The sequence below is a fragment of the Furipterus horrens genome, unplaced genomic scaffold (genome assembly GCF_987537825.1).
Source record: "Furipterus horrens unplaced genomic scaffold, mFurHor1.1.pri manual_scaffold_3, whole genome shotgun sequence".
NCBI classification, from domain to species: Eukaryota; Metazoa; Chordata; class Mammalia; order Chiroptera; family Furipteridae; genus Furipterus; species Furipterus horrens.
The window spans coordinates 73,183,738-73,208,349 of NW_028327173.1; the positions used below are offsets into that span (position 1 = coordinate 73,183,738).

General features: G+C 40.9%; 1 protein-coding gene across 1 annotated transcript; it reads right to left on the bottom strand.

Moving 5' to 3' along the window:
* Positions 1–721: 721 nt before the first annotated feature.
* NRSN1 (neurensin 1) lies at positions 722–18,694 on the bottom strand. The gene is made up of 4 exons (XM_090269763.1): positions 18,589–18,694; positions 16,816–16,886; positions 11,409–11,606; positions 722–1,459 (listed from the first exon to the last, which is right to left on the bottom strand). The coding sequence occupies exons 3-4, from the start codon at positions 11,595–11,597 to the stop codon at positions 1,061–1,063; spliced, it is 588 nt and encodes a 195-aa protein (XP_090125889.1). The 5' UTR covers positions 11,598–11,606; positions 16,816–16,886; positions 18,589–18,694; the 3' UTR covers positions 722–1,060.
* Between the last annotated feature and the right edge of the window lie 5,918 nt (positions 18,695–24,612).

Genomic DNA, 24,612 nt, shown 5'->3' on the forward strand with positions numbered 1-24,612 from the left:
AATATCTCCTCAGTGGTTTCTTATTTAAGGATGGCTTACTTTTGTCTTTATAAAAACACTGCAGCCTCATATAAATTGCTGGGGTTGCATATTTAAGGGTAGGTGGACGGAGGCTGCTGACTTGGAGACTTTCCTGGAGTCCAAGTCTCAAAGAACCTCACCTCACTGTGGAGAGAGCCACAGGACATTGTAAACATACTTGAAGTGGGGGAGACCTGATGACACATGGCAAGAAAGGAATCTCAGACATCACAGTCCAGGACCCCCATTACACAGATGGGGAAACTGAGGGCTGGGAAGTTAAATGATTTCCCCAAGGTCACACAGCTCTTATGCAGCAGGAGCTCAAATTTCTTGGCTTTTAATTAAGTGCTTTGCAACATTGTGTATGTAAATAGATCCTCCCAACATGAACTTCTTTCCTGACATTCTGTTTTAGCTTATGTGAAAAAAAACAACAACAAAAAAAAACAACTAAAGAAAACGAAAAAGGATTTGTGGAGAACTCTGGTAAATATATCCAATCTCAAGAACCTGGTGTTAAGATATAGTTAAAAGGCTAATAATGTTTGGGTCAAAATCAGGGAACTCGATTTTTCTAAGAATACATATGACAACATCTTATACACGGTGAGACAGGAATGGAAGGTAGCACCACACAGGGTAGATTAGAAAATATTAGAAAATAAATATTAGAAAATAAAATGGGCCACATTAGCAATTGGTAGGTTGATCTACACTGTTTAGGGCTTTCCAATAACACGGAAAATGACACTAAGCCACAATCTATGAGAGGGAAGTTTCAGAGGGCTCTGGGCGGGCACACAGCAGTGCCCTCTAAGCAGCTGGGGGCCTGTGCTCAGGCTGACACATGGCATCCACCCTCGCCAGAGTCACTGAGCTGAACGTGAGCTCTTGCCCTATGCTGCCCATCGCAGAGCATAGCCATGGGACAATCCAACGCCAAATCCCTTTCACCTCAAAAACTGGCCTGCTTCATTGTAACGACATGTGTGAATCAGAGAGGAGAGGATGAGGAGGTGGAGGTTGGGGGGACGGTTCAGGTTGCCAACACAGGCTGGACATTTTGAACCCCGGACAAAGTGACTGGTATCTTTGTTTCCCCAGGGCCCGGAGCTTTTGTAATGGGCTGGGTGTGGACCTTGATGTCTGCGATTTGCTCTTTAAACTTCTGCTGCAGTAATTTTTCTTCTTTGGAGTAGCTCTTAGCAAACACCGACATCAGCAGGCACCCGGCCATGGACGTGCCCCCAATGCAGAAGAGCACGGCTCCCGCCAGCTTGCACATGTCAAGGGCTCCATTAAACTGGACAGCATGTGTGTCGACCACCACAAAATCGGCTTCACCAACGGCTTCGATTTTGGGGGGCACAAGAAAGCCCACCGCCAGAACAGTCAGTCCGAGAATCACAAAGACTGTGCCGGAAATGAGACCGACCTAGAGAAAGACCCAAAGAAACATGACAGATGAGCACAGTGCTTCAGCTCCCCCTGAGCCCTCCAGGACAGGACTTACCTTCAGGGAAGTGGATTTTCCCAGCTACTCCAAATATGTATAAGAAGCCTACATCATTGTATGCTTAAAAAAAAGGTGGAAGGAGCACCTTTCTGATTTTTTGCAAACTAGAAACTGCATCACTGTCTTGATTTTCCCTTTGAGCTTTTGGTGTGTACAACACTTTGCAGTTGACAAAGTCCCCTTTTGCTTATATTGTCTTCTTTGGTCTGGAGAAAGAGAAAAGCAGCCCTGATATCCAAGAGCTGGTCTGACTCTATCCACTAGGCCTTGATATAGTTAGAAACTGCCTGAGCGCACAGCCAGGCCATGCTGTTCTGTTGGCATAATCAACCTCACAGGACATCATCGGACAAGCTCATTCTGCTCCCATGATGCAGTAGGACCACTTCATAGTTTTCTCTAAGCACAGACAAAAACAAGGTCAAATCCCCAGCACCTCCTCTCCTCTCCGCCAACATAAATGACTGCTGCTTCTTCACCAATTACAGCTTTTGTCTCACTCTAGGCTGCTTTCCCTATAGGAAAGATTCATTAAGAAATTTAATATTAGACTTGCCCCTGACAATCCAGAGTGAACTCCTCTTTCCTTCAGCCCTCCCCATATCATCTTCCTCACACTCCCTTACTGGTACACCCCAGGACCCCTTATGGTGTCACCTCCCTCACTGTGATGGGTAATTAACTTATTCAACATACAGATATGTCCTGGTGATTCCGGCTGGAAGGCATTGATAGTCTGTAACTACTCACCCTTTCCCCAAGGAAGTGGGGAAGGAACCACAGTTGCGGGTTTACAGCTGAGGAAATGTAACCTTGCAGAGGATGGGCCACCGGCCCAGGACAAACATGAGCAAGCTGCAGAGGCAGGGCTGCTGCTCGGGACCTGACCTGAGGTCAGGGCTCTTTCTCTAACGCAGAGCTCTTTGGCTGGGCTTATGCAGATGCTGAGAAGCATTAGGAGTAGCATGGAAACTACACCACATCAGCTCAAGTTCTAATAAAATGTAACAAGCTGAAGATGGCAAGTAATATGCCACTTGGTGTTTAAACTCAGAGGTTTGGAATTAACAGGCACAGGCTTGGATTCTAGCACTGTGAACTAGCACTGAATCAGGTAAGGAAAGTTATGTAAATGCTCTTGTTGTTCATTTCCCCACCTATAAAATGATCAGTGACATTGTGCCCACCTTACAGAAGTTTTGTGAGGATTAAATGGGACCATGCATGAAAGACTTAGCCCTTTTTCTGGATAAGTAATACACTACCATAAGTAGCTGTTATTATTTGGAAATGTACCTCTTGTAAAATTAAGTAACATTTGCAACTGCATCACAATTACCCAGTACTTAGAATAAAGAACAGATAATATATTTATTTTTTAAACACATTTTTTATTTCCTATTTCTAATTGCTTTTAGTTAGAATAACAAGGTTGGAAAAATAACCCAATGCATAACACCATTTAATCTTGAACATTTAAAGTATGTTTATTTAACATATTTATTTATTAAACTCCAGAGTAATATACTAATAAAGTAAGTTTAGATAATACAAAGAAAGCATTTACAAATCCACCACTTTAACATAGGGAATAAAGGAGAACTAGTATTATCGAGCATTGTAAACCTCAAGAAGAAATATATCTGCCAGGAAGAACTCCTTAAAGTTAATTGGGTTCAAATTCACAATCGGAGTCTAGCAGCCATTGCTGGCAGAGGCCTCTCATACACACTACATTTCAGGAGAAAGCCTCAGGCTGAGCTGTGAGCCACCTGCATTGTGCTCCTGCACAGTGTGACCATTATAAAGGAGTTCCTGGCATCATATTTCAACCAATAGGCTGAGATTTGCCTTATCTGGTTAGAGTTGCACAGCTACATCCTCATTTGCATATTTACTAACCAATCAGAGCAGCTCCATAATGACCAATCAGAACAGGCAATGCCGGCCAACCATGACAGTGCTACTTGGACCAATAAACCTGTGCAAATTTCAATTCCCCATTTACATAAAAGTGGGCCAATCAGGGACCAGGTGGGAGCCTTCTCTATATAAGGCAGCCTTCCCTTTGTCTCTGGGGAGCTGACTTTCAGTTTCTCCCAGAGGCTGAGTTTCTCCAGTTTGCAAATTATTTTACCTGAGTAAAGTCTCTCCTTTAACACATTCCAGATTGGAAACTTGTTGACATTGGATTGGTGGCAGTGAGCTTTTGTTGACAGCATCTGTTATGATTTAGGCACAGTATTAGATGTGTTTTTCACTTTATCCTCACCAGTCTTAGGAGAGGTAGATATTTTTATTCCTATTTCACCTATAAGAAACTGAGGTTTATAGGGTTGAAGAAGCATGGTTCAAGATCTTATAGTTAGCAGATGATGGCTTGACTGGACTCTAACCCAGGTCTTCTAAGCCTCCCCACCCCCTTTATTTTCCTATGATTTTGCACCAGTTACTATTTTGTATATTATCTGCTATTTTTTTTTATTGCAACAGAAATTTTGGTACCATGGATGGACAAAATTCCATTATGTAATACTGTGAGGGAACTGAAAAATGAAGAGTCAATATAATCTCTTCTGAAAAAAATAGAAACTATTCTCCATAAGATATAAGTAGTACAGAAAAAAATTGGATTGTAATATATAACATTTCAAATGGTTTTCTACATTTTTCTAAAAATTGTGGTGAATAAATTTACCTTCAAAGACTAACCATTATTTAAAAATAACTTAAAAATGACTCACATTGGAAAATTCTGAATGCACAAACTAAATTAACTTAAATATCCATGGTGACATGCTTCATATGTCACTAAATTACTTCCCTCCTCAAGAGCTGGCACTACTCTCAAACATTAAGGGCAGCAAAAATGTATCCATCTCAGTTTCTGAGGTTCTTAAGAGCAACCGAGGCCAAGGCTCTCCATCTTCTATTTCTGTTTTGTCTCTCCACAGTTCTTATTCCAGCCCGTGCTCAATAAATATTCCCAACTGACTAACCTAAGCCACTAGACTGCTGAATATGGAGCCAGGTGATTGATTCTCAGAGTAGTCTGCTCCTCAATGGAGCAAGTGCTTTATAGATTAAAATCTACTCTTGGAGTGTCACTCAGAAGCTAAAAGGCAAACCATCATTTGCAGATGACAGAACTTCTGCTCACTTCAAGAACTAGAAAGTGGCTGGCCTTCCTGAGCCTTCTCCCATTTCCTTGTTATATCCATGGATCAGAGAGATGTCTGCCATCTGTGGAGGGGAGCACACTGTAATGAATAGCGAACCCCAAGGATTCTGAAGGTGCTGTCAATGCAAGTCTAATGAGAATCTTCAAGAGATGTGCCCAGAGAGGAACTTTAACTCTATTAAAACATGTCAGGAAGAGCCTGGGATGGTGGGCATGAAAGAGCAATGATGGGATCACAAGTTCCCTGCACCTTCACTTTCCTGAGCATGTAATGGAAGTGAGGAGGGATGTTGGCATACATCAGCTTAATTCTGGTATCATGTTGGAATACTGAAATGAATGAAAAAATTGGAAAGTGAGGCTATACAGTATCATAACAATTGTCCCTGGCCACAGCTCTAAGTTGAAGTGGTCCTAGATCTAAGAGGATAGGGGGTCTATTAAATAGTTTTAAAAAATGCAACACAGAGCTCTTTTAAGTGTCTAAGAGAGCAAAGCAGCCCTATTTAGGGCCATGCAGAAGCGCTGAAATGCTGTTGGGCATGGGGCCTGCCCCAGGCGTACCAGAGCAGCCTGGGCTGTGGGGCGGGTAGAGCAATACCAATAGTGAGAGATCAGTATCTCCCCAGGCTGTGACAAAGCTTAAAGGCAGCAGCAAGGACAGTTTTTGAGCTGTAACTTCTGATGACTCTCCTGGCTGTGGGGAGCATGTGTGAAAACCAGTCCCCGCTGTTGGCAAAGAGGACTGGATAGGGAGAAGAACTTGGATCCCAGAAACTCTGCTGCTGGGGCGACAAGCCAGAGACTGCTGTTATTTTGACCAACATCCTCTTCGTTGTATCACTGTGAGCTGATGAGTTCTGAAAATGCAGCTTCCTTCAACAAGCAGAATTGGCAACAGTAGCAACACAGCTGTTCTGGCAGAGAGGAGGCAGTAATGACTGTTGGAAGCACGAACTATTGTGGCAGGGGAGAGCGGTGTGTGGGGAGAAATGCTGGATGGAGCTAACTGTGAAAGGAGCCATCTGGGTTAGAGGTAATTCAGAGGAAGCACATCAAGAGTGAAGACTGGCTTTTCTTCTTCATTAGCCCGGGGGACTGCTGATGACCTCTCCTTAGCAGGATCTGAGCTATGAGTGGTGTCACTTGCCAGGGGTGATGACAGATTCAAACTTATGTCCTGACCTTCTTTCCTGCCCTGCCTGTAGGGACATCGAGCTTTGCAAAGTCAAAAACCTACGCCAGGCTATGATCTAGGCACTTTCACATGCCTTACCTCCTACAGTCCTCACAGCCCCTCTTCTCCTGAGTAGTGATACCCGTTATCCTGCATTAGCTCTTCTGCTTTACAGAGGCTCTGTCCCTCTAACATGTGAACACAGTCAATCACTTCAATCTTCAAAACCTATTCTAGATCTCTGTGTTCCTTGCTAGCTGCCACTGGAAGTCATCCCTACTTTTGACAGCCGAGCTTAGTCCTCCATGATTTCACTGAAATTGCTCTCTGAGGTTACTACTGACCTCCGAATTTTCAAATCCCATGTGATTTTTCTTTACTTATCTCATTTGAATGTTCTGCAGTAATTGATGTAAAACACACATGTGTTCTTAAAGCCCTCCCTCTTGTTATCCCTGATACAACCCTCTTCTCCTTCACCATCTGTCTCCTTAACAGCCTGCTCTCAACCTGCTTTGCCAGGTTCTCCGGGGTTCCACCCTTGACTCATAACTTTTGCTCTCTAGGGTTTAACCTGTGGCTGAAGTTTCAACTACCACCTACGTACCAATGATTTCCAAATCTCGAACTCCAACCGAAATCATTCTCCTGGGCTCTAGCCTCATATTTCTGACAGTCAATAGGAGGACTGTTACAATCCAACATGATAAACACTCCCCTAAAACTAGTCATGGCAGTTACTGGGAGCACAGGGTGGGATGGACAATGGGATGTTCCAAAGGTTCATCAAACCCAAATATACAAAATTATATTCTTTCCTTCTCATTCTTCTTATCTGTGTTCCTGCCAGCAACCCACTCACTGACTCTTTCCTCACATTGTCAATAGTTAATTAAATGGTATTGGTTCGACCTCATAAAGCTCTCCTGGATCTTATCTCTCTTCTCCAACACCACAGCTACTCTAATGGTGAGGGTCATTATTATACCTTCCTCTGATTATCACAATTGCATTCTGATGGTCTCCATTGCTAGTGTTATCTTTCTCTATACATTCTTCAAGAGCCATCTGGGAAAACATTTAAAAACAGAATGAATACCACATGAATTCTCTGTTAAGAGGCTCCCATAGCTCCTCTTATTTATAGTATGAAACTATCTCCTTAATATCCAGCAAAAGTTTGAAGAGGAATCTAAGATGTAAGTTTAAACTCTGATTTAGCCAAGGGGGGAAACTGGAGAGATCGGGACAGGTAAGAGGAAAGTCTTGAGAGAAAATAAAGGGACCAGGGTCACTTTCACTTTTAGAAAAGCTGTGGAGGAGGCACTTGCCTCATGCCTCTGAGTGGTTTCTCATGTGGATTGAGAAGTGGGGAAAGCATGACTGGGAGTGAGAAGACTGCTCCCACTAGTTCACACCTGCCATATTGAGGCTGTTTACTGCACAATCAAGTGGCAACGGCCTTGGTGAAGGTCTAGTGCAAAGATAAGAAAGAATTCTACCTTGGCAGCAGCAGAAGGTGGGAAGGGGTAGATGGGACCATGGCACAGAGTTTTGCATATGGCAGCAGTTGCAGGCACTGGAATAAATTAGTATTGGCTGAGGCAACCATGTGGTAATACAGAACCTGCGAGGCACAGAGAATGTGTGTAATACTGTGTGTGTGTGTGTGTGTGTGTGTGTGTTTAGATCAGTATGTGAGACAGCCTCCCCAAGAAAGCTTAGATTGGTTATTATATTGCCCCATCATTGTATTCAAACTGGAAGATTCTAGAGAAATTTCTGTTTCATAGCTTTTCAAAGTCATCTGTGTTATGGCTCTGGTATGCGTTTCAACATTCATCTCTTGACCCCTTTCTTCCAACTTCTAAACTTCAGCCCAGTCATAGGGAACTATTTGCCATCTCCCAAGCATGCCATCTTCTATCATGACTCTGTTTTTGCAATGCTTTCTTTCTGTTGGTTGCCCCATTCCTGCTTGTTCACAAGTGATCTCTTCCGTGGGGCTAGTTCTTCCTCAGACTGCATCAGGCTGTCGCCACCCTGTGCTTCCAGTACCTTACTTTGACTATGTGTAGGGGAATGTTTATCATGTTGGATTGTAACAATCTGTATATGTCTACCTTCTTTATCTGTTAACTCTTTTAAGTTAAGGCTCCATCTTATTCACAGATGAAGAATAGTATCATATTCACAATTGAATCCCACAACCTACCACACAGTGGTAGGCTGTGCACAGTGGACATATATGCATTTGTGGAAAGGACAGCACTGTGAAACAGATGCCAAGTAGATCCATATGGCAGAGCAAAGATTCTAACTCTGGCCCATTTGGTTCCCATCGCCATGCTGCCCACTGCTAAGGAGCTGTCTGAGGGCAGAGTCTACTAAGGCACTGTGAGCAGAGGCCTTGCTATAGTGGAAGAGGGGGAAGGGGAAGCCCACAGCTTGAACCACCTACAGATGCAATTTAAAATGAAAGAAAAAAAAAAACATAAGAAAGAATCATAATAGAAACATATGCAGAACCAGTGGTTTTTTTCTGTACTGGTAGAAAGCACTTCATAAACCTACTGAAATGAATTCACTTAAATTTCTGAGAAGGAAAGTCAAGAGTGGTTGGTTTTCCCTTGGTAGAGGTGAGGTCTCTAAGATAGTAATTCTTAGGTTATTCAGGTTGACTGTAGGGTTCTGAAAGCCCAGTCCAGCGTTAATGATTACTATATGAATCTAAAATTTGGATTTTGCTGGAATATAATCTCAAAGAGGCCATGGATTTTACCATTTTCTTTTTCCTGCAATAGGTCTAGCACAACAGGGATAAATACTTTTGGATCTTGTCTGTATAAAATAAAAGGAAGAAAATATTGAAATCTGAATTCTGGGGTTGGTAATTCACTGTGAGTTCTTTATTTTAAATCCATTACCTTTAGAACTATTAATGAATGTATAGCATCACAAATCACATAAACACCAGTGCTTTGGATCCACACAAATGCTGACAATATTTTATGTCGGTGGCGTTTTAGGCTCTTGGCACAACAGATCTGTGAAGCAAATATTTGTTTTTGACACATACTGAAGCAACCACCCACTTCTGTGGGTAAATACAGTATGTGCCAAGTTTGGCTATTTATTTCATTAGTCCAGGCCAGTAAGGATTCATCAGAGGTGACAGGGCAAAAATGATAGCTGGGCCAAATCTAATACAGAGCACGTGACACTGTGAGTTTTTGAATGAACACGTTTTGGGTAGCTTATGTTACCAACTATGTTATCTAATATTTTTTTTAACTCGATTTCCAGTTTTACTTCCATTTCAGGACTTCATGTTTCATGTGGCATTGAATGGCTTATTGAGTGCATACCAGACATTGTGCTAAGCTCTTTGTAAATATTATCTTATTTAATTCTCACAACTTTATGAGGCTGGTACCATAAGTATCACTATAAGAGTCCCATTAAGGTCAATTATTTGCCCAGTGTTGCAAAGCTATTAAATGGAAGAACTGAGAACGATTGCAAGTTTATGTCTATATTAATGTCAAAAATTCTAAGACGTTTTGGGAGAAAGTCCGGATGACTGGCAACCCCTAAGGCACAGAATGTTAGATCTGGAGGGGACCAGAGACATCACATAAGGCTGCATGTCGGCATTCCTTCCTGATTCCTCAGACTTTTCTTCATTTCTAACTATTGGAATGTCCCAATGACCATTTCTTCTATGTCCCCACTGTCTTTCTAGGTGAAGTCATCTAGTCTGGTGCCTTAGATACATTCTATATACTAATGACTCCTAATCCATGAGCTGCAGATCAGTATATTTAAATTGCCACATGCAAGAGGCATCAGCAATAAAACATAGCCAGAATTAAACTCTCAGTCCCCCACCCATCCCACTGCACTCCCTGTTTCTCCATCTCAGTAACTGATAACATCATTCACTAAATAGCTCAGGGTGCAAGCCTTGGAGTCATGTTAGACTTCACCTTGTTTTGTATCTAATTCATCAGTATGTCCTGACAGCTTGGTCTTCAAACTTTATGCTAAACTGGATTACTTATCCCCATCTCCACTAACATCACCTTAATTTAAGCCACCATCATCTCTTGCTGTGGTACCTTAATTGTCTCCTAAATAATCTAGCTGCTTCTACCTTTTATCTTCTATAACCTATTTTTTGTACATTAGCCAGAATTTTCCTGTTAAATTATTAATTGCATCATTTCACTCCACTGCATAAAATGTTCACATGGCTTCTCATGTCTCTCGAGGTCAGAGATAAAGTCCTCACTATCACCTACAAGGCTCTACATAAACCATCTGTGCCCTGTTCTTTTTCTGAATTCATTGCCTTTCCTTTTCCACTTTCATTTCACTTTGATCAGACTGTACCTCTTGCTGTTTTTCAAACACATCAAGCTTTTATACTGCTATTTTCCCACCCTGGAATAACCTTCAGAAAATTTTATGGTCTGCTCCCCAGCTCATCCCGGTATTTTCTTGAACATCATCTCTTCTGAAAGCCTTTCTGTGACCAGTCTCTCTAGATACCAGTCCTCCATCACTCCCTGACTCAGTTCTCTTCATTGCACTTGTCACACTACATGAAGTTCTATTATGTAGTTTATTTGTTTATGGTCTGTTTACCATGATAGATGGTAAGTTCTATGAGGGCAGAGGCTTTTTCTCCTCCTGTTTACCACTTTAATCTCTATCACTTTGCAACTTTCTGGCACAGAATAGGTGCTCTCTAATTATATGTTGAGTAACTGAATATGTTGTCCAATAAGCCTCCTTTGTTTCAGGAAGCTGAAGCTCAGAGAGCCTCATGATCACATACATATCTTGTAGAGCTAGAGCTGGAATATTGAATATTTTATTATGTCTCAGCATTAACCCTCTCTAAACACCCAATTATTTCTTTTAAATAATTGTTGTAATATTGTCAAATCATACTTATCAAGACTGTAAGGCAGTGGTTCTCAACCTTCCTAATGCCGTGGCCCTTTAATACAGTTCCTTATGTTGTGGTGACCCCCAATCATAACTAAAGCATAGTGATTAATCACAAAAACAATATGTAATTATATATGTGTTTTTTGATTGTCTTAGGCGACCCCCGTAAAAGGGTTGTTCAACCCCCAAAGGAGTCGCAACCCACAGGTTGAGAACCACTGCTGTAAGGGATGTTGGAAGCATATAGTATTTTGCCTATGGATGGCTTCACAGTTGGTGAATTTAGTGGCATATTAATAACAATAGCAAAAATAATAGCAATTGCACCCATTTATGTTTAACCTAAAAATCAACAATAATGCTGTTTAGAGGTTTCCTTCAGCGCAAATTTATATTCTACCTTCCTAAAGGAAGAACACTGCATTTCATATCATCAGGAGGGATACACACACTGAGTTCCAAACCTAACAGTTCTCTACAGCTATAGTCTTGTACTTACCACATCCAATAACTGTTCCATTTCCTAAGTTAAACACATGCTCTTGACTTACCTTCCAGAATACTGAGCTCCACCTGTTAGGTGATCTCTGGATCTGGAAATCATCCTCATACTCCCAGATTGAGGTGGTACAGTCCTCATAAAACTGGTGCAGGTAAGACCGGACTCCGTAGCGCTGGTACCTGCCCTCGGCAGCAGCCTGGGTCTGCTTGGACCCACAGACATTGCTGCAAGAACTCATCCTTTGCAGCTGGAATGACAACGTCCATGTGCATCAGTCCCGTGGGCTCTGGCCTCAGGGTTAAAAGGCATATTAAAGATGAGAACCAGGCTGAGTAATATCAGCTTATCTGAACAATAGTCTTTTCTTAAGAAAAGACACCTTTCAAGACCTGCCATTCTTATAAGCTGAATACAAACTTGCCCTAAATTATCAATGACTAGAATTGGTTCTCCATAAGTAAAACCAGATGTAACATCACAGCACACTTAAAAAATGCAAAAGTTTAACCATGAAGCACATGAGAAATGGAAAGAGAGAAGCTGAGATTTTCATAGTCTTGACAAGTAATCTTTAATCTCTTGGAATCCAGTAGTCTTTACACTTACATATAAAGACTTAGGCAGGCACTCACTTTCTACAGATGCAATTTGTCTTAGCCTGTCCTCTTAGATGCTTAACTGTGTTCCCTTGTGGAAACTACATGGCATTACTCTTAACAGTTTGAAATTCTGCCTTTCTTTGGATCTAATGTATCTTGCTCTAACATTTTAACTAATTGTCAAGTTGTACAGAAGCTTTATTGAAAAGCTGCTGAGCAACTTACACTTCATGCTTTATTAATCACAAATGACTTGGACAATAATTTACACCTCACTAACTCTTAACTGCAGGCAGGTAGTTCAGTAATTATTTGTGGATACATCTGTCCATGTGGGATGCTAAAGTGTAATGTAGAGAGTAGACCTAGCCTTTTATTTTTTTTCCCCATGAAGTGTCTAGTATAAATAATAATTCAGAGAATTATTAAATGAAACTCTATTTTTGATAGGTTGTTTGGGACTCCACCTTCTTCCTGACTGACCTAATAATTATCCATAGAGAGAGGCACCTGATTATTAATTCATGGCAAAAAAAAAAAAAAAAAGGAATTACTAAGAGAGAACAATTTTGGTGAGTAAGGGAATTCTGAGTTATTCCACTCTTTGGTTTTCTGATCTCTCTATAAGCAAATTAATTTGTAGCTGGAGACGTGAAATATTGTTTAGATTTTTCAATTATCCACTAGATGGTTTTCCCTGTGTGGATATAGTCTGAAAATGAGAAAGCAAGGAACAATATAGAAGGGTATTTTCCCCATTGAACCAAGTTTTCTCAGGGCTCATATATAATTCAAGTTAACAGAAGACATATTAAATGTTTACAGTTACTTATCAAGAATCCAAGCAGTCATATATACCTACAAAGAAAAAATTAAATATCCTTCAAGTGCCGCTGTGTGGCTCTTAGTTTGGATGGATAGAATCATGGGCTAAAATCAAAGTTGAAGCCAGAGATATTTAGCAGTTTCCTGTCCCATGGCCACAAAGTGAACCCATAAGAATGCTTTGTAAATGTTTGCCCTTAGCCATAAATGAGTTTTAGAACATGTAGTCAATTTCAGGAAAATACGGCCCTGATTTTAAAAAAGCGATACAATCAGGTGCTAAAGATGGCGACCAATAACCTCATCTTTATAAGTGTTAGTTAATATTACAGTTAGTGCCCAACTCCTGTACCTGTGTCCTCTTCCTGTTTCAGCCAGAGCTACCATCAAAGGAATCACTGACGAGGAGAGAGCAGGGGAGGCATTTTTTTTAACGTTTAAACATTTCAGATGATATTATTTCATTTAAAAATCAAGATTTTAGAATGCACTTTGCCTGATTAGAACCACAAAGTCTGATGAATCAAATTCTTCTGTTAACCGAGTTTTCATATTTTAAATGCCAAGATGACATATTCAGTACCTTTTATTTAATGCTTATACAATGAAGATGATCCTATTACTAGCAATGTATAAGTAGAACAATTTAAAAGGCACTTTCTTTTAAGATATCCTAACAAAATTTCAGTCAAAGGGAGACAGGATGATTATTATTCCTCTGCTTTGTCATTGAAGAAACTGAGGCATAGAAAACTCATCTGCTAAAGGTTATGCCATGAGTCAGGGAGCAGATGAAACATGACATGGACTGAATCATATATTTAGATAATTAGAACCAAATCATTCAAATATACTTTTCTAGTTTTTATGAAGTATCAGAGATGTTAGCATAAAAAAGGACAAAAATAGATATTATAGGAGTAAAAATATCCCTCATAGCAACAGTAAGATTTATTTTTCTTAGATCTGAAGTCATTCTTTTTCAGGATTAAGCTTTCATGCAGAGGAGCACCGTGTGACATACTTTAGTCATTCCTCGCACAGCAGGTTTCCAGCACACCAGGTTAACTGTTTCTGCTTTATAAGATGAGGCTCAGTAATCCAAGGTTGTTAGATATAATATGAATAAAATCATAAGAGAGCTAGAAAGTGTCATAAAACAAGTGTTTTTGAGGCTGAGTGGGGGAAGGCTCTACTCAAAGTTGGAATGGATGTTTAGTGATGCTAGATACATTCCAGAAAAGGAATCCTAATGAGTCTTTCCCCCTCTCCAAACACAAGAACATGTCCTGTGCTGTGCTAACCACACAGAGCAGAGAATGGGCTCTCGTGCTAGTTCTTGGTCTGCAACTTACTGGTCATGAGATCTCAGGCAAGCTCATTAACCTCTCTGGGGGCTGGTTTTATCAACCTTAAAATAAGATGGTTGTACCACATAACCTCTAACTCCTTCCAAATATAGTTGTCCAGGAGTTTTTGGCCATGAAACTACAGACTGAGGAACTTCTTTTTGTTGGATAAACAACTGAGTTTACTAATTTCCCACCTCTTCCTAACCCCTCATTGACTGATTGTGATTGTCCCAAATTCTGCTTTATTATCGTATGTATGAAGCTTCAGTTCAAAAGAGCATATAAGTTACTGATTAGGTTAATTACTTGGTATTAATTAGAATGAATGGTTGTGTATGGTTTGTTTAATAAGTTAACTTCAATGTCATGTATGTGGCCTAAAATAGTAGTTCCTGAGGGGTCGCAGAGGTTCATAGATCTTACCAAACATATAGGTTGGGATTTACTCCTAGAGGAGAATGATCACTTGGAAAAACATGAATTTTAAAATATAACACATTAGAATGAGAATTCTGCCCCTTCAAAATCCCAACAGTTATATTCCTCATAGGGAAGCCAGTAACTTTTTGTCTCAATATTTGAAACACTACAGTGATATGGAATCTATGTGGTTGATTAACACCTCCAGTACCATAAAGAGGATATATTAAGTTATATTATAAAGTTACTTTAAAAGCTGGGAAATTATTATCCAATAAACTAGGGCTGAGAAGAAATGAAAGATACATCGAAGAGTTTTTAGCTTGACTCAGCATTTACTTAATGAGCAAGTTTCATGAGAGTTCTGATATTTATATTTCAATAGTTATAGTAGTGGCAGTAGCAAAAACAGTAATGTTAAACCTATGGCTGTTGTTAAGTGACAGATTCTGGAGGGCTCCCCTTTTTTAGAGAAAGCCTTAACATTCCAGGAAGTGCATATATAGGGGGGGAGGTGAGTAAAAATATTTTCCAGTATTGCGTTTAACTGAGTTCTGAGAAAATTCATTTTATAAATGCTCTTGTAGGGCCCGTTGCATCCTCACTGCCAGTGTAGCCATCTTGATGGCGCACAGGCAACATTAGTGTCTGGTTGCTTGGTCATCTGGAAAGAGGCAGTTGTTTGTGTTCTCCCTGAAGGACATTCTAGGGTCTGATAAATGAGGATCCATCCATCTTTTTCTTTTTATAATCTGTCTATCTCAATTGCATGTACAATTATACATTAAATGGGTGTCGAGTTCTTAGCAACACAGCACACCTATCATATCCTAGATACCCACAGAAGAAGAAAATCATACCTTAACTCCCCTTCCTAATTTCAAGAGGCTTTCTGCAGGCAGCCTATTAAATGCCAGCCCTCTATTACTCTCTAGCCCATTGTCCAAATTTGTTTGTCTTCATAGCACTTGTTACTGCCTGATACTCCATTATGTATGGCCTGATAGCCCAAGTACATGACAGACTGTAAGCTTCACAAGGGCAGGCACTGTTTAGCACTTTGATCTCAAGCACTTTGAAACTTCTTGGCACAGTGCGGGTGATCGCCAGAGTGGTCCTTCATTTTTCATTCCTCTGTTCCTTCAGTATTTTTAAAGCCCTAATTATGTGCCAGATTATGTGAAATAATGGTTACAAAGATGAGTAGGGTACAGTCTGCTCTCAGTAGACTCTGGGATTAGAAGGAGAAGCATTCATGAAGCAATAAATTGCAATAAAACAAGAACCAAAATGAGATATCTGTAGCAAGAGGAAGTACAAATGCTGCGAATCCCTTGAACAATTCCTTTATTTTTCAAACAAACATGTGCTATTTTGATCTCTCTGTGTTCCAACATACTACAGTATCAACTTACTGGAAATTTGAATTTGCCTAATATATGCATTTACTTTTTATTTTATTTAAAAAGTGTTCAAAACCAGAAAACAAACAAATAAAAAAACCTGTATGCCTCATGAAACCCTAAGAATATCACAGACTTTACATTATTTGTCTCCACGGTCTCCTTGAGAGAAGGCTGACAGAAAATTGAGGTGCAAAAAGGATGAGTGTTCTCCCATGGCTCTGTGTGTGAGTCAGTCGTGAGTTCAGGCACAGTCCCTGTTCTATTTATTCTATTTGAAATTATCATTCAATTTTCATCCTACTTTTCCCTTCTGTAAAATCATTCTGAGATAGTGAGAGTGAAGTTCCCATTAGAGTCACTTTCCCACAGGGCCAGTGCTGCAAGGTATAGGTACATAGCTGATTTAGACCATTTATCCAGCACCAAACCAAAAGGTCAATTCACTTAAAAGACTCAGACTCAGAGTGGATGCAGGAAGACATGAAAGCCTGCTAACAGCCTTTTCACTTTTAAATTAGGCATTCTGGAATTATGTAAGCATGACTTTAAAACTTGAAAATGTGTTTTTACCAATGGATCATTTCAGTGGTAGAGATTGTGACTCTATATTATGAGATTTTTTTTATACCCTCTAAGTCACTGGGTATGCAGCCACCATGTAATTTTTAATGAAGGGGTAATAATATGCAATTATCTTATTATTTTACTCCTTCAAGATGTATTTTAAAGAAAGGTGTGTAAAGTCCAAAACCAAAATGAAAAGAAGAACCCATATTCTCTTTAAATCTCTTCTTTGTTTACATGTAGATCACAAGGTGCTTATAAATCAGCATGTGACAAGGTCTGAGTCTTACCTTTGAAGTCCTCCTCTTTCTCTTTTTGTTGTTTACTCTTTAACCTCTTTTTAACGGCACATTCTTCAATCCTATTTAAGAAAAAAAAATCTCTGCAGAATGCGATCTGGATAAAAATCTAAATTTCATAAGCCATTCTTATAAGTTATAAAGAATCATTTGATGTTGACTAAAACATTAACAAAGAACTTCTTGTTCAAGAGCAGAGATAGTTTTTCAGTTTTTTTTTTACAGAAGCATAATATATTTTGTAACTTTTGAATGGGTTTTTATGAGAGTTTATAGAGTAAATAAGGCAACATAAATGAAAAGGGCTCTATAAACTACAACACACTATACAAATGCTAGTCTTGTTTTGATATAATTATATCCCATGCAGTCAATAATACCTATTAGACTGATCCATTTGCATTTTACAATTTATAAGTAAAAAGATTACTTACTTTCTAGATACTCCAGAAACTGTTCCAATATATTGTAAAATAAATGTATCTTATAGCCATTGCATTTTCTGATCTACTTACATGCATTTTAGATTTATTAAGGCTCTATGGATGATTTACTCATTAAGTTGATCTTCACTTCAATATCCATTTTCTTCCTATCATGATCATTTTACTTTCCAACTGACTAAGAAAACCAGGTGCCTTGCAAGATTTAATTAAAAATCCATTACCAGCTGTGGAGCTCTAGGTTTCCTGCATTACTCTAGTCATGTAAAATAAAATAATAACTGGGGCATATTTTTCAAGAGGTCATTAAGAATTCTTTCTGATAAACAGTTTCCCATCCATTTGCAGGAGAACCTCTCAAAGACTTGAGATAAGTAAGCCTAGTTGAGAACTGACGAACTGTTTTCAGTGTTTTGCAGGTTCAGTGTATGTAGAACCATAGCCAAACCCACTCAAACCTTGCTCCTAAATTTTATTTTGTGAGTATCTTGAATCTGGACAAGCAAAAGAAAACAAGCCACTATTATCTTTTCTCTCTTCTCTCTCTGTTTCTCTTTTTCTCAGCTGTGCCTGTGTCTTTCGATGAAATCTCCCTTCTTTATCTGTCCCTGCCCCATTTGCTTCGTAGGAATGGACTCCACACTTGCCCTTTACCAAAGGCTGGCTTGGAGCCCAAGGAGCTCTCAAAGGTGCTGAAAACATTGCTGCTGCTGAGCCAGGAACCAATTAAACATCTGCTTAACTCCAGCTGTTTTCTTTGAGGTCATCAGCCTTGGTCTGACCCACACACAACGCCCCTTTCTAACCACACAAGAAGTAGGTCCTGAGATAATATCAAAATAGTCAAACATTTTTAGACGTGGCAAAGGAGTGGGGAGGGGAAGTGGCGCTTAAATTCATCCTGGAAAACAAATCAAACCAGCTTTCCAAACTCGAAATACACAGGATTAACTTTTACCTGATGTACAACTCTTCTTGTCTCATAGGAAAGAAACTCTCTAAGTTTTCCCTGTATACTTCCCAAATTCTTACATAACACAAACCACAAACCGTCAAAGCATGGAGTTGGCTAACCCTTATTTATTCAGATTTCAATGCCATGGTTTTTGTAGATTTGCGCACATATAAACGTGAATGAGTAGTGTGTGTGTGTGTGTGTGTGCGTGTGCATGTGTGTCTGCATGAGGGAGAGGGAGAGAGAGAGACAGGGAGAGACAGAAAATGAATATTTGTGTGTGAGGAAAGAGGAAGGAAAGAGACAGGGAGAAGGGAGAACTGCAGAAACAAACCGGTTAAAGAGCACCGCACCCCCGAGATTTACCTGCCCCCTCCGATCCCCTGACCCGTGGAGCAAGTGCAGCCAGCTAGCCGCAGATCTCTCGCCGGGGTCCCATCGCCGCCGCTGCCGCCGCCGCCGCCGCCGCCACCGCCGCTCCGGCCTCACCAAGCTCAGCCCGAGCGAGATTGACAGCTGGGCGCCCCACGTGCCCGCGCAGCCCAGGGTCGCGCAGCCGCCGCTGCTGCAGAAGGGGCGGGATCCGCGCTGCGCGGGCGCGATGCGAGTGGGCTGTCCCGAGTGGTGGGTAGGCGGGGCCCCAAGCGGTGTGATGCTCCCGCTTCCTTCTCGGCTGTTCTGCAGGCGTGTGCTTCCTGGAGAGCGACTGCCACGTGGAAAGTTGGGCACTGTCCTGAGGAAGCTCGGCGGGGCAGGGCCGGGCACCTTGTTTGGCTTGCAGCCCTGTCCACCCATTTCGTCTCTTGCCCGCCACAACGTCCGGCCATAGCAGGCTCAGTACACGTTATTGTTTTAGTGAGTGGAGAAGGCAGACAGCTGCTTGCTTCTTCGACCACCATCCCATAGGGGATGTGTTGTTTTCTCCTCACCCTGTTTTTTGTCTTTTCTGGAGACACAGGTGAAGAGCTTCTCTGGCTCCCAGAGCACTGCCCAACTGGAAGAACCCTCTCATCTCTGTCGGCATTGCCCTGACCCCCAACAACATCAGGAAGTCTCAGTGGGTGAGATGGAAGAACAATGAAGAAACTGGATTAAATTATGATATTCAAGAACAACACACACACGCATGAGGACAAGAACACACCAGAAAAGTACTTGTGACTCTGATAATTTGTGTAGGTGTGGGCAAGAGAACATATAAACACAATGACCCTGTTGCTTCATGGGGCTTTCTGCAGACCACTGGTAAGTGGCATTTAATTAAAATTATTCCTAAGGTAGTGAATATTTGCACAGCCATTCTACATATAAAATAACACCTAACATTTACATAGTGCTTACTCTGCACCAGCTGTTGTTTTAAGTACATTATATATACATTAATTATATGAATCTTAAGTCATTCAGTCCTCACATCAGCCATAAGTGGTAAGTATTCTTTATTGCCCCAATTTTATAGATGAAGAGGCTGAGACATAGAGGGTACTGACTTGCGTCCATGATGATACAAGCTTACAATTGCTTGTCACAGGCCACACAACTACTAAATGGGCTGAAATCTACAGGATTATCTCCTAGACGACATTTAGGGTATAGTGATATTTTGCCTAAAAAACACAAGAAACAACAATTTTTATTAAAGAGTGGACAGGACAAACCAAAGCAATTGTTGAGCAGATGTTTCAAGGGGAACCACAGACCCAGATGTCTTTATTCTGTAACAGAACCCTTGGGCTGCTCCGATTGAAATAGAACCCACGGCTGTTTAGTTAGGGACCCGATTGCCCGCCACCAGAATTATAACTCTTAATACCAGAGTTTGGTGAAAAGAAACAGAATTGTTTATTTACGCATAGTCCTGCCTCCCCCTCCCAGACCTGGCCAGTCTTAGGAAAGTCAGAAACACCGTTTCCCTACTTCCTAGGCACAGTTCAGCTTTACCAGTAGCTGCCAATCACTCAGTTCTGATTGGGGAGGTCCTTTCTGTGCTGTGGTGCCCTCCAGCTCTCAGTGCAGAACCGCCTTGATTCTCAGCCTCCTTGCAAACTGCCTTCTTCCTGCAAACCGCGCGGATCTCCTCTCCTCCTCAAAACCACCTGGCGAGAACTTCTTCTTTAAGCAGCCTGGAGACCCCTGCTCCAAGCCACATGGACGGAGCCCACAAGAGCCAAAGAGTGACGGCCAGAGAGAGAGCCTGAGAGAGAGAGCCTCCTAGACCCAGAGCCAGCCCAAAATGTCCACAGCTGCTCTCCCCTTCACTGACTCCTCTCTCTCCCTGCGTCCTCTCACGCAGTGGGTGTTGCAAACGGTCCTGACCATTCACAGAACCCTATGTAGGCTGTCTGCTTCTTCCGTACCAGCCCACAGTCCAAGATCCCTCCCATCTTCCTGAGCCTTGGAAGTAAAGCGGATCTTTGCAACAATGTTTCCAGCCACTAGCTCCAGGCAAGCAAGGGCATCCTGAAAGCTGTTTCCTGCTCCCTATCTCCCAGCCGCAAACTCTGGGGTTTGTTTTTGGACTCCCCTGTTTCTGTAACAGTTCCACCTGTTCACAACTCTTAACCATTTCAGCAGCATGGTAATTCCCCCTTATCCATGGGGCATATATCCCCAGGCCCCAGATAGCTGCCTGGTATCATGGATAGTACCGAATCCTTTATGTACTGTTTTGTTTCTATACATACATACCTGTGACAAGGTTTAATTTATACATTAGGATTTTTTTTTCTTTAATAAGTCAAAAACTTTTACCTTTCTCTTAAAAGAAGCACTTTACAGGTTTCCTGCGGTATATTTGAATTGCCAGCATCACTATTCTTGCACTTTCAGGACATTGTTGAGCACAAGCATTGTGATACCTCAACAGTTAATCTGATAGATCTGCTAACCGAAGTGGCTACTAAGTGACTAACAGGCAGGAGCATCTACATCATGAACGCTGGACAAAGGGATGATTCACATCCAGGGTGGGACAGAGTGGGATAATGTGAGATTCCCCACATTATGCAGAACAGCGCACAATTTAAAACTTATGAATACTTTATTTCTGTAGCTTTCCACTAAATATTTTCAGACTGTGGTTGACTGCAGGTAAATGAAACCTCAAGGAGCAAAACTGTGGATTGGGGAGAGGGGAGACTACTGTACTTTTCAACACTACTTAAGCTTGTAGGTACCATTTCTTATTCCCTTCTCAGTATTTATGAAAGTACATCTTTGGAAGTTTTGACATGTCACTTGTTAACTTCTCATATTTAGTGAATGGGTCTTGTGAACACTTATTTATTCTTAGGTTGTGACATGACCAATGTGCTTTCCTGTCCTTGAAAGTTCATAAAAATCAGTATACATGCAAAAATCCAGGGATTCTAAGTGATACTTTTATCAGAGATTGGGCTTCAACAAGGGCAGAGCTGACTTCCTGATCTTTACCATGTTGGTTTCTGCTAAGTGTCCTGCTCTCTTTTGACAATTCATGAAGAATCCATCACCCATTCATTCAGAGAGGGAGTTTGAACAGAACTTGAAATCAAACAGACATCAGTTTTAATCCTGGCTCTGACAATTTCTGCTGTTTAACCTGGTCAAGTTTCTTCACCAACCTGTACCACATTTTTTTTTCATCTGTAAAATGGTTATGATAATATCTACTTCATATAGTAGCTATGAGAATTAAGATGTTATATTTAGAAAGTATTTATTATAACAAATGCTCAGTAAATACCGATATATAGTAAATACCCAATAAATAATAATAATAATTATTATTATTAGATAAATATTATGAGAGTCTAAGAAAATGTTCAGCTTGGAGTCTCAGGTCTTCTAAGTGTTCTGAGCACTCTCCATTTACCTCATCTCTTCTTTTACCACATATACTTCCAACCTGTGCCATCCCTGGCTTCTGTGGAAGTTTCTAATGAGACGCCACAAGAGTGGACATGCCTATTCAGGATCCTGGGGGCAGCATAGGTCTACCAAGTTCCACTAGTACATCCGCCTTTGCTTTTCTCTCAATCTGAAGTAAGGTTAATTAATGAGGTAAAATAAGATGATTTACACATTCCAAGATGCCTTTAAATGTAAATTATCACCATTATCTTGCCTTTTGCCAACCATAGATGTTATTTATTAGTTTTGCAAATATTAGGGAATAAGAACGATCACTTGAAACAAGTTTTCATTTATAACATACTGCACACTTTCCCTGGGTATAGTCACAGACACATTTACCAGTGAGTATCTTAATTCATTATTCAACGCACATTTTTTCTTCAAAGATAAAACAGATAATATGTCATCTTTTGCTTCAACATAACTAGTTTCTTTTTAAGTATATTTTATTTATTATGCTGTTACAATTGTCCCAGTATTTCTCCCTGTGCCCCACTCTGCCTGGTAACCCCTTCCCTCCAGCAGTTGCCCCCACTTAGTTCATGTCCATGGATAATGCATGTAAGTTCTTTGGCTTCTCCTTTTCCTATACTATTCTTAACACCCAATTTTGTTACTACCAATTATGCTTCTTGATCCCTGCACCATTTCCACCTTTCTCCCCCTTCCTCCTCCCAGCTGATAACCCTCCAAATGATCCTCATACCTATGATTCTGTATCTGTTCTGGTTGTTTGTTTAGTTCATTTTTGTTTTTTAGATTCAGTGGTTGACAGTTGTGAATTTGTTGTCATTTTTAATTTCATAGTTTTGATCTTTTTCTTAAATACATCACTTTAACATTTCATGTAATCATGGCTTGGTGCTGATGAATTCCTTTAGCTTTACCTTGTCTGGGAAACACTTTGTCTTCCCTTTAATTCTAAATTATAGCTTTGCTGGAGAGAGTAATCTAGGTGTCGGTACTTGCTTTTCATCACTTTGAATACCTCTTGCCAGTCCCTTCTAGCCTGCAAAGTTTCTTTTGAGAAATCAGCTGATAGTTTTATGGGAACTCCTTTGAGGTAACTGTTTTTCTCTTGCTGCTTAAGATTCCCTCTTTATATTTAACCTTTGGGATTTTAATTATGTGTCTTGGTATAGTCCTCTTAGGGTCCAACTTGTTTGGGACTCTCTGTGCTTCCTGGACTTATGTGTCTAGTTCCTTTGCCAAATTAGGGAATTTTTTCTTCATTATTTTTCTTACAATATTCAATTTCTTGCTCTTCCTCTTCTCTTTCTGAAACCCCTGATTTGGATGTTGGGAAGTTTAAAGTTGTTCCAGAGGTTCCTAAGCCTCTCCTCATTTTTTTACATTCTTGTTTCTTCTTTCTGTTCTGATTGAATGCTTGTTTCTTCCTTTTGTTCCAAATAATTGACTTGAATCCCAGCTTCCTTCCCTTCACTGTTGGCTCCCTGTATATTTTTCTTTATTTCATTTGTGTAACCTTAATTTCTTTCTTTATTTTGTTCCTGTGCTCTGTGAGTTCTCTGGGCATCCTTATCACCAGTGTTTTGAACTCTGCATCTTATGTGTTTGCCATACTTAAACATATCTGTCAAGCCTGTGAGCATCTTCATCACCTGTGTTTTGAATTCTACATCTGTTAGGTTGGCTATCTCCTTGTTTCTTAGTTCTCCCACTGGAACCTTGATCTGTTTCCTCTTTTGGGCCATACTGCTCTGTCTCCTCATCTTGACAGGCTCCTGTGTTTGTTTTCCTCTGCGTCCCAGGTAGAGCTGTCATACCTGTTATGTTGTAAGGGGCGGAGCCTTCCAAATTCATCACTACGGAAGACTCGTTTCACCACGTTGTGGTGCTGTATGTGGGGGAGGGGTCTGAGGGGGTACAATGCTGCTTACTCAACACTTGCCCCTTTTCCAGGTACTTCTCCCACTTCCCATATGGGACTGGCACCTCTCTAGCTGTTGCCCTGGCTGTCGTTCCCAGAATGGGTGGGTCTGTGGATGTTCTAGGACCATGGGGGCCCTTTAAACAAGCAGAATCTGCTGAGAGACTGGCAGTCTTTTCCTCTGCCCCAACCACCACTTGCTTTCACAGTCAGAAGCAATGAGGCTTTATTTTCCCCAGCACTGGAACTGTAGCTGTGCAGTCAGGTCTGGTGCTGGGAGCACTCCCAGGTGCCCCTCCCTACTTTTTAGAATGTGTGACTGCTTTTTGATGCCCTGCCACTGCTGCTGCTGCTGCTGCAACCACCACACCATGTCCTCTCTGCCCTGGCTCCACCCCTCCTACATGTCTGGATGAGTATTTCTTCTTTATATCTTTGCTGGACTTCCATGCAGCTCGATTTTCTGGAACTTTTGGTTGTCTCTAGTTTTGAGGTAGTTGTATTCTTCTTAGTTGTGGAGGGAGACAGAGCGTGTCTGTCTAGGCCTCCATCTGTACCAGAATTCTAACTCTCAGTACACACTTATTGAATGTGTAATTTAGAGC